The sequence below is a fragment of the Propithecus coquereli genome, unplaced genomic scaffold, assembly GCF_000956105.1.
Source record: "Propithecus coquereli isolate 6110/MARCELLA unplaced genomic scaffold, Pcoq_1.0 Scaffold28, whole genome shotgun sequence".
Lineage (NCBI taxonomy): Eukaryota > Metazoa > Chordata > Mammalia > Primates > Indriidae > Propithecus > Propithecus coquereli.
Window position 1 is genome coordinate 14,660,438 of NW_012148396.1, and position 13,438 is coordinate 14,673,875.

At 41.9% G+C, this 13,438-nt stretch overlaps 1 protein-coding gene across 2 annotated transcripts in view; it reads right to left on the reverse strand.

The window, feature by feature from the left end:
* GABRA5 (gamma-aminobutyric acid (GABA) A receptor, alpha 5) overlaps positions 1–7,120 on the reverse strand; it is a 103,092-nt gene extending 95,972 nt beyond the window's left edge. Inside the window, exons 1-3 of one of the 2 annotated variants that reach the window (XM_012647981.1) lie at positions 6,729–7,120; positions 5,007–5,066; positions 4,466–4,625 (exon numbers count right to left, since the gene is read on the reverse strand). In XM_012647981.1, coding sequence (XP_012503435.1) covers positions 4,466–4,551 — 86 coding nt within the window. In that variant the 5' untranslated portion in view covers positions 4,552–4,625; positions 5,007–5,066; positions 6,729–7,120. The other variant, XM_012647979.1, reaches the window with a different exon arrangement.
* Positions 7,121–13,438: the final 6,318 nt, after the last annotated feature.

Genomic DNA, 13,438 nt, shown 5'->3' on the forward strand with positions numbered 1-13,438 from the left:
AAGCCCACATATTCCTTCTCCCCTTGAACCGAGCCAGTGACTCATCCTGGAGCCGACTGCCAGACGGTGTCGGCAGAGAGCTGCGCACTGTCTCTCCTAAGCTTTGCTCACTGCCTATTGGCATAATGAACACGCTAAAAGTTTCCTTCATAAAGCATATAATTGGGAAATATTTTCTTTGAGTATCTTTTTAAAAAAATGTTGGACATTCCCCGGTAGCCTTGTTTTAGCTGCCCACATTTTTTTGTGATACACAATAACTACCTTTCTGATCCCTGCCGATCCCTGAAAGCTTTGGATGCACCAGGGCTCATGCACCTGCTAACTGCATCAGTGGTGCTTTCTGAGTGTTTTATAATTGTTACAATGACTGTTTGTCCTGGGCCTCCTGAACCTACAGCTACAACATAGGAAGAATTTGTCATCTGGGAATTCACAAGAGAGAACTTTTCATTTAAAAAGTCATTGTGAATACCTGCATGATTCAGTGAGAATGTACTTTCTGCTCTACTTAAAAGAAGGGAACTGTCCTTGAACGTGTGTATGAAAAGGACCTTCATGAAACTGGAGGTCCAGGTTGGCACACTTGTGTAGGCAGATAAAGAATAACCTTATCTCTTCATGCTCTTAAGCCATTTCTACAAGAACCTACTTTTAATTGTTGATTATAAAATATTGTTTTCCAAAGTCTATTTGAATGGCAGCTGCCACATAATAAAATTCTAACACATATTTTCTTCTTCAATCAATAAACCTTGAAAATATGTTTAAGGCAATAAAATAAATGGAATCAGAATTCACCTTATTGAGCTGATGATCCCCAAATTTATCTTGCAATTATCACTAGTCCATCATGTCTGAAAAGGTATGATATTTCTAAATGATGACAAATTAATTCCAGTTTAAATTTAATATTATAAATTCTGACAGTACGTTGATGCCAATAGTGTTTCTGTGCTAGTTTTTCTATACCATGTGCTTTTGGTTACCAGTTTCATTAAAATAATTATAATATTTCAAATAATCTCGTGTCTGCAAATGTACCATAGCACAAAGCTGACTGTCAAATAAGGCCTCTGTTCCATTGTACGCTTGACTCATCCTCTGTTCTATAATTTAAAACTAACTGGAGAATTATAAAGGCTATTCAAAATGAGCTGCTGGTGACTCTGATCAAAAAAACAGTATGATTGGGAAAAGGAGAAATAATACTCATATATTTTCAAAGCAATTTCGCATTAATTATCTCATATAATCCCAAGTATATTTCACTTATCACAGTTATAAATTTTCTGACTGCCAAAGCCACACACTTTTCACAAACACTGCATATCAACATGGTCCGTGCACAAAACCTTACATGTGTTCTTTTTCCTTCTTCTCCTGTGCCTGATTTTATATAGCACCTTTACCCCCTGCCAGTTCTCTGGCCTCTCACACGTATTTACAGGAGTCAGCATTTCCCTTGTCCTAGAATCATGTTTAGATTAGGACCCTGTGTGCTTCCCTTTTACCTTTCTTTTGAACCTGATCACATAAACTCTTTCTTTGGGTCGGGGGATGGGGAGACAGAGCTGACCCAAACTCTTTTTCTCCCTAGAGTATAGAAAACTGTTTCTAGGCTGAAACAGTGAATACCTTTCAGAATTATGTCCCTCTCCTCTCTAGATTGGTTTAACCTAGAACTACCCTGCAAACCATATGTAGTCAAACAAGGGAGCCCAAGAAGGAACCCGGCAAAATGACATGGGAAGTTTGCTGAGTAAGGAGTCCCAGCAGTTACTGAGTTTGTGAACTTCCCAAGGTAGCTACTCATCCATTCCATCTCCCCCAGCTGAAAGATGGGGCCAATGGTACTCAGCTCATTCAGTTGCTCTTGGATTCACCTAAAACACATATCCCACATTAGGGTAGCTAGTATTTTCCAAGATTTAAAGTCAAGTAAGTATTAGGAAACTTTCTTTGGGATCTGACAAAATCATTCTCCAGTACATTTAGATAATATGCAAGTGTGAGGAGCCTCACATAAAAAGGGAAATAAATAGGGACTCGATGTCTTTTATGATGTCTTTTGTGACTGTGGAAAAATATTCCCTGCTGGCCAGAGTGTGTGAAACTCAGCCTCCCGCTTTGCTAGAAACCCTGCTTCATCGAAAGGTCAAGAGTTAAAAGTACTCAAACAACCTGATGTAAAATTCCACTTATGAAAGCACCTCCTAATAGAAATAATCTTAAATGGTTAAAAAAGTTGTAAGCCAAATATGTTCACCACAGGAAAATTTATAACAGCAAAATAAGAAACAACGTAAACATCATAAGTTAAGGAAGTAGCTAAACAAGACAGCATCCATGCACTGTAATAACATCCATCCATTTTAAAAGCACACATTTTAGAGTTTGTGATAACAAAGTATTAGGTACCGAAAAAGCACAGTACAAAACTGAAAGTGCAGTATGATCCCAACTATATAAAAATATGCATAGGAGCAAGGGGAATTTAGCACACCACAATGTGAAGGATGACTACCTCTGTGTGGTGGAATTAAGGATATTTTCCTTCTTATAAACTTTTCTGTATCTCACATATTTTCTGAAGCTAGTAGGTAGTGTTTTATGATAGACTATTGACCTTCTATCTAAATGATTAAAAACTGTTCCAACAGTTAATTTTCTGGAAAGATTGAAGGGTACTCTACCACTTAGTTGGTGTTAGCCTCCAGAAACTAACAGTTACCTCTCTATTTTGAAGATTACCTCAGAAAGTTACAGAATTAAATAAGCAATAAAGTATAACTGCTTCTCATGGCTAAACTCCTTATGCACATTACTTCCTATTTCAGACTTGCATCTACCAGGGAGTGTAATAATTTCATGCCTATTCAATGTAAATTCACAAGAATACATTTTGACCAAAATGTTATCACAAAAATTTATGTTCCCAATCCTAGCATACTCCTCACCTCCAAAATATTACTAAATATATGTAGTATATCAGTAAACAAACTGACTACTTAATGCATTAAGTGGCAAACTTGAAAATTCTATAAGATTTCACTTACATATACACCTTTCATTCAGAGGAGCTCTGTGGACATCACAGTTTATAGGATTCAACAGCTGGAGAGGACTTGGAAAGGAAAACCATTCACTTAACAGCTAAGGAAAGTGAGAGTATGGGAGGAGAGGTGTCCACTCAAGACAAGCAAAGCATGAGTAACATCCAATACTGTTCCCAAAAGGTATACTAGGAATGGCTAAAAGGGCTGTGACATACCACACACCTGTGCAAACTAATACGGTTAGAATGCCACGCTGCCTGGCTCATATTGGCGAAGGATGGGCATCCTCCTTAGCTTAGCTCTGCTGGACAGAGTCCCGGCTAAGGGCTCAGGCCTGTGCCCAGGTAGACCTAGCAATGACACCTGGGCAAGGTCTGAAGCCTCTCTGTCTCTATCTCTCTCTCTGTCTTTCTTCCTCTGCACAGATCTTGAAGGGTCAGAAGAGCATAAAATGTCCAGAGGACAAACAGAAAATGTCATGGCCCTGGAAGGATCCTCTTTACTTGCCAGAGAGAAGGGGTCTCTACAGGCTGTTGCAGAGCCACTGTATATTCTCAGCCCTTGATAATTTACACAACTGCAACCTCTGGAGACCACTTTTGTAAAATTAAGGTTTGGCAACTTTTGTCCTGACATTTAATTTCTTAATTATATTCCATCAACTTCAAGTTCCAATCCTTTTGATTAACCAGGATAACTCTGGGGCAGGGGGGCAGGGGAAGAAGAGGAATGTCGGCCCCCTAAGAACATTCATCTGGAATGCTGGTTATCATGAAAAAAGGTTGGCATTGGCACATGGATACTAAAAGCCGAAATGAAAGAAGTTAATAGAAATGCTAATGCCAGATCCTCATGGGTGTCTTTTTGGATCTTCAGGCACCTGTAGTTATGGTCTCTGCACCTGTGTTCAGAGGGCCACAACTCCAGGCCCTTGGCTAGGGTCAGGGCCCTGAATCCTTTTCAGTGCCATGTAGCATGGGTCTGGCTTTAAAGGCAAATTTAACTACATCAGGGAACTAAGGAGGGCAGTTAAATGTTGCACACTGCCCAGTCTAACAAGCAGTGACTGTCCTTTATGCATGTGAACTTCTGAATCTCATTTTAATCTGAGTAGGAAGAAACACAACTGACTCTTATACCTTCCTCAGCTTCCATTTCTGAAAACATAATCGGCCTCTTTTCCTGACTCACTTCAGAGACCCCATACTAGGAGCAGCCTTGTTCAGGAAGAAAGCATGCGTCAAGGCAAGGACTCTGTTTATTTACAACAAACTGAAGGGCGTGGAACTGCAAAGGTGGTTAAGAGAGGGCTTGCTGAATCTGAATTCATGTTCTGCTTTACGAGGTTTCTAAAAGGCACTAGTGCCCCTAATATCGTAAAATAAAAAGCACAGATGATAACTTACCCAAAGTGACTGGATAAGTTCATGGAAATACATAAGACAAGGAGGTTTTTGATCATGATAAAGCTAGAGAACATTCCATTGTCCATTCCCAATAAGAATAATAGTTGAAGCAGATGAATTTGGAAGAATAACTGTTCTTTTCTCCAACTTGATCTTGAAGCTGAAAAGTACACAAAGTGGAAAAGTATATGAACACGAATGTTTTTGTGTCACAGTTCCTGGAATCAAACCCTACTGCTACCAAAGAAATTTACAAAGAAAGGGCATGTGGCTGTCCTCCCCCAGCACACCAGGTATTTCCCACTACCTTGATCCGGCAGTCAGTTGCAGTGTAAAAAGAAGTTACAGGATGGCTTAATCTTCACTTGTATTCAGAGTGCGGAATCATTCTAATTTATTTTTTTCCATGTCTCAAATACTCTGTTTTACTTTTTAGCATGTTATCAAATGATCCATCAGTCCAATTATTAAAGTAAATGCTTGGAGTTATCTGCGCAACTGTATTTCGTATCTGTCAAATCCACAAGTGGAATAATTTTACCTTTCTGAAATATGTGCCACGCGTTCAAAGCCAGCAAGCTACTCCTTGTTCTGCAAGGTGCTGAGAGGAAGTATGTAGAAAGAGGGGGAGAAAAAGCACATTTAAGAAGCAAGTCTTCTGCAGGATCGCGATAATATAAATGCTGCCTAGAAGAGAGAGTTGCCACTTCCTCGGCATCCTGCCCCCCTGACTAAATAAGTTAATAATCACTGCATTTGCGGAAGCCCCTCCGTTCGGTGCCGGGCAGTAATTAACGCATTTGAAATCCAGGCAGGCACCGTCCCTGGGCTCAGCAACTAACCTTAGTGAAGGCACGCATTTCTCAATATGCGCATAACGCAAATAGGTGCTCACCACATAGGAACACCGAGTATTCGAAAAGGAGCTTTTCCCGAGGACACCCTGCCCGTCACCCACCCCGCCCCGCAAACTCCAGAATTGGGAAGCACACAACAGGTACTTCCACCTCAAAAGCGAAGGCCCTCTGCGACTGCTGTCAAGAAGGGCAGCGTGCCATGTGGTGGTCTCCTGGGCGCGTCCTGGGGCTCGTCGCCGGACCCGGGCCAGAGCCCAAGCAGCGAGCACGCGGCGCTGCATGCGGGAAACCCGGGCGGCGCCTCCTGTAGCCCCTCAGCCCCGAGCCGAGACCCCCAAGGAGAAGCTGCACTCCCAAGACCCCCCAGACCACCGCGGAGGCTCGCCAGGGCCGGCGTGCCAGGGCAGGTGGGCGCGGGGCTGCAGTGCGGAGCCGCAGCCTCAGCCGCCCCTGTACCCCGCGGCCCGGCAGGGTCGGCCACCCGCCCGGTCCGCAGCGGCGCGCCGAGCGTCTCCCGCTCCCGGGCCCTCCCCGGCTCGATCCTGGCCCTCTCAGACCTCCCCAGCTCCTGCCCCGGGTCCGAGTCGAGCGCCCCGCCGCGCAGCGCCTTCCTCCTCGGCTGGGAGCGCGCGGTGCAGCGGCGGCTCCGAGTCCACTGGCCTCGAGGAGCCCGCGCGACAAGCGCGCGACACCCCCGCGGGGCCCGCGCCCACCCCGCGAGCAGCCCCGGGACGCCACGCGCCTCAGAGCCCTGGGGCTGACAGGGCCTTCCAGGCGGGCGATTTCGCCCTTCGGGCTCCCGCGACGGCGGCGGCTGGTGGCCCCCAGCCCCCAATTCCTACCCGCGGGGCCATAGGCGCTGCGCCTTGGCGCCCCGTCCCGCAGGGCTGCGCCGCCCAGGACCCCCCTGCCCTTCTGCGCGCGGCTTCGGCCCCGCAGTCGCCAGGGGAAAGTTTGCGCTCCGGGCCGCCCGCGGCGCCCCGCCCGCTCTCCACCTCTCCTCCCTGGCCATGCAGCCCGCCGCTCGGGCGCCCCGAGGAGAGAGGTGCGGGCCGAGCCGGGGCCGCCAGTCTTGTCTCTCCCGCTCGCATCTTCTTACCCCACTGCCCCGGCCCGGCACGCCCGGGGCTTACCCTGCGCGCCGGCACCGGGAGGCGAGCCGTCGGCGAGGGTGCATCCTTTTCCTCCGCCTGCTCTCGCCCGGCTGGCAGGCGCGGAAGGCCGGTGCGGCGTCACCGCCCCATGCTGCCAGCGCGAACTTCCCCAGTGCTCCTGGGCCGAGTGGCTCGGGCGCCCCGCGCTCCCGCCGCCGCCCTGCGGCTCCGCTCTGCGCCGCGCCCGGGGCCGCGCGCTGCCCGCTGCAGATCCCCCCAGCGCCCCCGGCACACTCGCGCGCTCGCTCTCACCTCTCCCGAGCGCCACATGTCGTCCCCGGGCTGGAGGAACGGCCCTCTGCAGAGGCGCTCCGGTAGAGGCCGCCAGACTCTCACCAAATGCGCCCTCGGCCCGGCTCGGCTGAGGGGGAGGGCTCAGGGCCCGCGGTTTGGCCTGGTTTGGGATAGGCCATATTTTTGCTGAAGTTTCTCTGGGGCTTTCAGAAGCATGTTCGGTGCCTCCAGTGATAACCACGGGAGCCCCTCTTCAGACCAGAGACGGAAAGGTCGTGTCAGCAGGCAGCAGCCCGTGGTAACTGAGGCCGTCGCTCCCAGAGCTTTTCTAGGGCCAGCCGAGCACCTCCCTCACCCACCTGGGCCCTTCCTCAGTCCTCAGTGGCACCCCTGCCTATCCTCATCTCGTAATCCGTTCAGAAAGAAACTGGTTTGTGAGCATCCTTTCTATCTAATTCACAAATAGTAATTCATTGCTACGGGAGGGAAAGCCGGAATAAAATTGGATTAGATTAGAATGAAATCCCAGCCTAATTGCAGTATACGACGTCTGGGGGGTTTCCGAAGTTCCATTTCTTGACGTGAAGCCGCGGTGGCAATAGGAAGGGGCCAGAGGCTATGGGGTCTGTGGATCTGAAAGCGGGTCTGGGGGTCGAGAGACGGGATCGCCCTGAGTAGAGCTTCTGGGGCCACAACGTGGACATTTGGTGCACTGCCTCCAGTTAGCCATACAGACACACACACAAACACACACACACACACACACACACACACACACACACACACACACACACACGGAGTTTTGGGTTTTGTTATTGCGGTTATGTCGGTCTCTTGTCTGAGTGGCACAGTTCCTGACAGGTGAGGGTGGCATTAATGATAAGTAGGCAGAAATAGGGCCCCCTTCAAATAACACAAGATGGATGCTAAAACAACACATTCCTTAATTTCAGGATTGCAGGGTCGTGTTTCCTCAGGAGACGGGTGCCTCTTGACTAGGAGAACACCTCGTGAAAAATGTTCAAGGTATAAAGTAAAACTAATGAAAACATGATGAGGTTCGTTTATATCATTGTTCCACACCTTCTGTGAAACTGTATTGTCCGTAGTGTCTTTTAACACAATAGTTGTGAGAAAGGGCAAATTCCTAACTCTCCTCCAGAAAAGTTCTTTACCCTTCCAGTGTATGAAGCCCCTGTTTTCCAGTTATGTCTAACACAATGTGTTCCGAATCTAAGTTACCTGCTGGTACTTTTGCACATTTCAAAATTTCTGAAATTTTCCAAAAATGAGAAATTGTAAATATATTCCAGAAACAGGACATAAATATATATAAATGTGCAAATATACAGGAAGTGTTACTCTGAATGTATATTTAGCCACAGTATCGACTCTGATTTTAGTGGGATTTCATGAAACATAAATTAGATTAAAATGCTGGTTCGAAAAGCTTTTCTAATTCTAAGATGGATAAATTGAGCCATGCTTTTCTTCATTTTCTAATTTCTCAAAAGATGTATCACTATGGTAATGTTCCTTGTTGGTGAAAATCATTAAAGTCAACTTAATATGCTTTTATACTCAACTTAATATAATTTTCACCTATTAGGTGTTGGAATTCTGGGTTTAGAAATAGCAGTGACAGCTGCTCTTCATTCAGGATTAAACAGCATAATGCAAATCAAAGATTTGGTAAATTTAAAGTTTTATTGATTGTCACACAAAGCCATTCAGTCTATTTTTGAGAAAAAAATAGATAAATAAGAGATTACTTTTGTATTAGTGAGTTATGGACATTAATTCCTAATAATGAATGAAATATCAACTGTAAGTGAATATGTTCTTTTGATGGGTTATGTTTAAAATTTCCATGTTTTTGCCCAATGTGGTAGCTTATGCCTATAGTCCCAGATACTCTGGAGGCTGAGGCGGGAGAATCACTTGACACCAGGAGTTGGAGGTTACGGTGAGCTATGATGGCGCCATTGTATTCCAACCTGGGTAACAGAGCGAGACCCTGTCTCAAAATAAAATAAACTTCCCTTGTTTCTTGGTAAATTCTCTATCAGTTGTATGTCAATGCATATCAAAGAGATGAAAATTATCTTAAGATCCATTTCCCTCCCCTGTGATGAAATGGTATCCTACTCTAGTGTTTATGTAATGTATAACATCATTGCTTCATGGCAGATGGACTGACTACCTGAGGGGATAGGGAAATAATACGGCTTATCAGAACTGTACAGAAACTCACATTGCTAGAATATTTATTATCATTTCAATATTTTTTGTTTCAACACGGAATTCAGTGTTTGTCTTGAGAAATAATGAATAATCAGTTGAATTCCCATTTGTTTCATTAGAATTTTCCCTTTATTGAATGAAATTAAGCCAAGTAGTTATAATTCTGGAAAACAGTAGAGGGCACCCCAGTTCCACCTAACCTCAGAGTTGGCCCAGTCTGTATAAGAATTTAATCTCCAGTATGAGAGCCTAAAATAGCCGAAATTGGGGAGGCCTGTGGTGGGTAGAACATATACCAGCAGAGCACCCACCCTATACCCAAGTCAGGAACAGGGGCTGGGGACGGTGGCTATGTTTGCATGGGTGGTCGTGATAGAGGGGCTTGATCTTGTGGTGTTTGTCCTTCTGTGCCTGGCTTATATCACTTAGCATAATGTCCTCTAGTTTCACCCATGTTGTCACAAATGGTAGGATTTTCTTCTTTGTTAAGGCTAAATAATACTCCATTGTATATATATACCACAGTTTCTTTATCCATTCATCTAATGACAGACATTCAGGTTGTTTCCATACCCTGGTTATTGTGAAAAATGCTAAAATGAACATTGGAGTGCAAGTATCTTGTCCAGATAGTGATTTTATTTCCTTTGGCTATATTCCTGGAAGTAGGATTGCTGGATCATATGGTGTTTGCCAGGGCTGGCGGGGAGGGGAGGGGAGAAATGGGGAGATGTTGGTCAAAGGGTACAAAGTTTCAGTTACACAGGGTAAATAAATTCTGGAGATCTAATGTACGACACTGTGACTACAGCTAACAATCCTGTATTATACACCTGAAATTTGCTAAGATGGTAGATCTTAAATGTTCTCACCACACACACTAAAAAAGAAGATGGTAACTCTGTGAGGTGTTAGATATGTGAATGAGTTTGGTTGGGGTGATTATTGCACAATGTATACATATATCAAATCATCAGATTGAACACCTTAAATACTAGAAGATTTTACATAAATGAATGGATAAGTAAATGTATCTAGATTTCTGGATATTTTTAAACAAAGAAAAACCACCACAGATTTAGCAACATTAGGCATACGTTCCCACCCTTTTGCCCCACCTCCACCCTACTTATACCTGGCATGGGATCCTTGGAGGAACAGGGCCTATTCTTTTCTACACTAGCCTCATTTATGTAACCTGGAAAATAGACGTAAGTAAGGCTTTTAAAAAGATTTTACATTTTTTTGAATTTCACTTTATCTTCTTTGTTGACTTATTAGTTAAGTCTATTTTATTTTATTGTTTTATTTTATTTTATTTTTTTATTTCACTGTTTATTTTTGTTTGTAGGTGGCTCTAGGATTTACAATAGACATCATTCTTTAATTTACTACAGTTGACCTTTAAGTAATATGGTATAATTTTATGTACAGTACAGTATAGGAAACTTACACTAGTATGCTTCTGTTGTTCTTTCCTGTCCTATTTGCTATTGTTGTCACACATATTACTTCTACATTCAGTCAATTATTTTTTACTTTAACAATAAATTATTTTTTTAAATAGGTTTTCAAATGAGGAAAAATTTCCATTGGGTATCATTTTAATTCTGCTTGTAGGAAATCCTTTATCATTTCTTACATCACAGATCTGTGATGAATTCTGTAAACTTTTGTTTGTCTGAAAAATTTTTTATTTCATCTTCCCTTTTGAAAAATACTTTTTTCTCAGTGTAGAATTCTGGATTGACAGATATGTTTGTATGTACAGATGGTTTTCCACTTATGATGGTTCAACTCAACAATTTTTTGACTTAACCATAGCGTGGAAAGTGAGGTACATTCAGTAGAAACTATACTTTGAGTACCTATACAAACATTGTGTTTTTCATTTTCAGTATTTAATAAATTTCATGAAATATCCAACACTTTATTATAGAATATGCTTTGTGTTAGATGGTTTTGCCCAGTTGCAGGCTAATGTAATTGTTCTGAACATTTTTAAGGTAGGCTACACTAAGCTATAATGTTCAGTAGGTTAGGTGTATTAAATGCATTTTTGGCTTATCGTATTTTTGACTTATCCTGGGTTTTTTGGGACATAACCTCATCCATGTCAAGAAGCATATACAATCATTCACCATATAATGACAAACCACATATACGATGGTATTCCCTAAGATTATAATGAATCTGAAAAATTCCTATTACCTAGTGATATCTTAGCCATCCTAATATCTTATTGTAATTACTTTTTAAAAAATAAATTTAGTGTAGACTAAGCATACAGTGTTTATAAATACCATATTTTTATTGTACCTTTTTATTTTTAGATACATCTAGATATACAAATACCATTGTGTTACAATGGTAGTGTATGGTAATGTCTTAGGCCTTCACATTCACTCACCATTCACTTGCTGACTCACCAGAGCAACTTTCAATCCTGCAAGCTCCATTCATGGTAAGTGCCTTCTATAGGTGTCCCATTTTTTATCTTTAATACCATATTTTTATTGTACCTTTTTATTTTTAGATACGTCTAGATATACAAATACCATTGTGTTACAATTGCCTATGTATTTAGTATAGTAACATGATGTGCAGGTTTGTAGCTTAGGCACAATAGGCTACACCATGTAGCCTAGGTGTGTAGTATACTCTACTATCTAGGTTTGTGTAAATATACTCTACGACATTGGCACAATGATGAAATCATCTAGTGATGCATTTCTCAGAACATGTCACCATCATTAAGCTTACTTTAAAGCTCTGTTCCAGTGCCTTCTGGCTTGTATTTTTCTAACAAAAGTCTGCTGCCATTCCTGTTTTTATTTCTCTGTACATACTCTGTCTCCTCTCACCCATGTCTGATTTTCACATTTTCCCTTTGTCGCTGCTTTTCAGTATTTCAATTAGAATTTGACTTGGTGTATTTTTCTGTCATTCTTTCTTTTTTTTGTATTCTGTTTTGGAATTCTTTGAGCCTTAGATATGCTAGCTTATAGTTTTCAGCAAACCTGGAACTTTTTCACCCATTATTTCTTTAAATCTTTTTTTCTTCCTCTTCTACTTCTACTTTCTAGTGTTCCCATAGGTCATTGAAGTTCTGGTCAATTTTTTTTTTCTCTGTGCTTCATTTTATATATATTTTATTTCTATGTCATCAAATTCACTAACATTTTCTTTTACAGTGTCTGGACTGCTGTTGATCTTAGTGTTTTTCACTTCAGGCATTACAATTTTCATCTCTGGAAGTTCCATTTTTTCTTTGTATCTTCCATGATTCTTGTTATCATTTTCATATTTTAATTTAAATCTGAGAGCATATTTATAATAGCTATTTTAAAGCCCTTGCCTGCTGACTACATCATCTTCTGGTTTTATTTATGTTTACTGCTTTGACTGATTTTTCTTCTGATTATAGATCACATTTTTCTGCTTCTTGTCATGTCTGCTAATTTTTTGATATTGTTGTTGCACATTGTTAATTTCCTGTTGTTCAATGTCCAGGTTTGGTTGTCCTTCTTCAAAGAGTGTTATACTTTATGCTGGCAGGAATTTAGATTACCTGAAGATCAATTTGGTCTTTCTGAGGTTTGTTTTTAAGCTTTGTTATAGAAAGTTTACAATAGCTTTATTCTAGAGCTAGTTTTGCCCACTACTAAGTCATGTCCCCTTTGGCTCCTCCATTGAATGCCCTAGGTGTTCAACAAGGACCCTCCACTTGAAAGTCTTCCAGCAGTGTGAGCTCTGGGAGCCACTCAGCTTACAGTTCCCTGATTACTCTTTACCCAGCCTTATGGAATTCCCTTCTATGAATGTTTAACTTTTTATTCATGAACACTCTCAGGGAGTCTGCTGTGCCTTGCTTGAGATCCACTTTCTTGCAGAAATTAGGAGTGAATGTTGGGCTCTCTTTTTTTTCTCTGGGGAATCATACATAATTCTACAAACTGTTGTCCAGTATTTGAAAGCAGTTGTATAATGTATCTTGTCCAGTTTCGAGGTGTTTATGGAGGGAGGGTCAAGTCTCGTCACAATTACTTTATCATGACCCCATATGCCGAATTTTACAAATGTGTTTAATAATTTTTAGTAGTCTTCTCCCATGGACTTTTTACGACAAAGAAATTTGAAAACAATTTTTTCCCCAGCCATAGTTATTCATTATTTTATTTACTTTTGATAATTAGAAAATTCAGCTAGATTTGCTTTAGGTTTGGCTCTTATATATATCCATATTTTCAGTGACCTGAAACTCAAGAAATTCAGGTTATCCCTTATTTCAAAAAATATTTCTTTTTTTCATGAAAATTATTTTGAGATATAATTATTTTTTTCTTTAGAAAGAAGCATTACTTATGAATATATTTGATCTCTTTTGCCTTCTCTCATACTTATAATAGTCTCTATAGCCAATTATCTATCTCAATACATTTTTCACTTTTAAACATGATTTTCTCACACCTATATTCTATTTC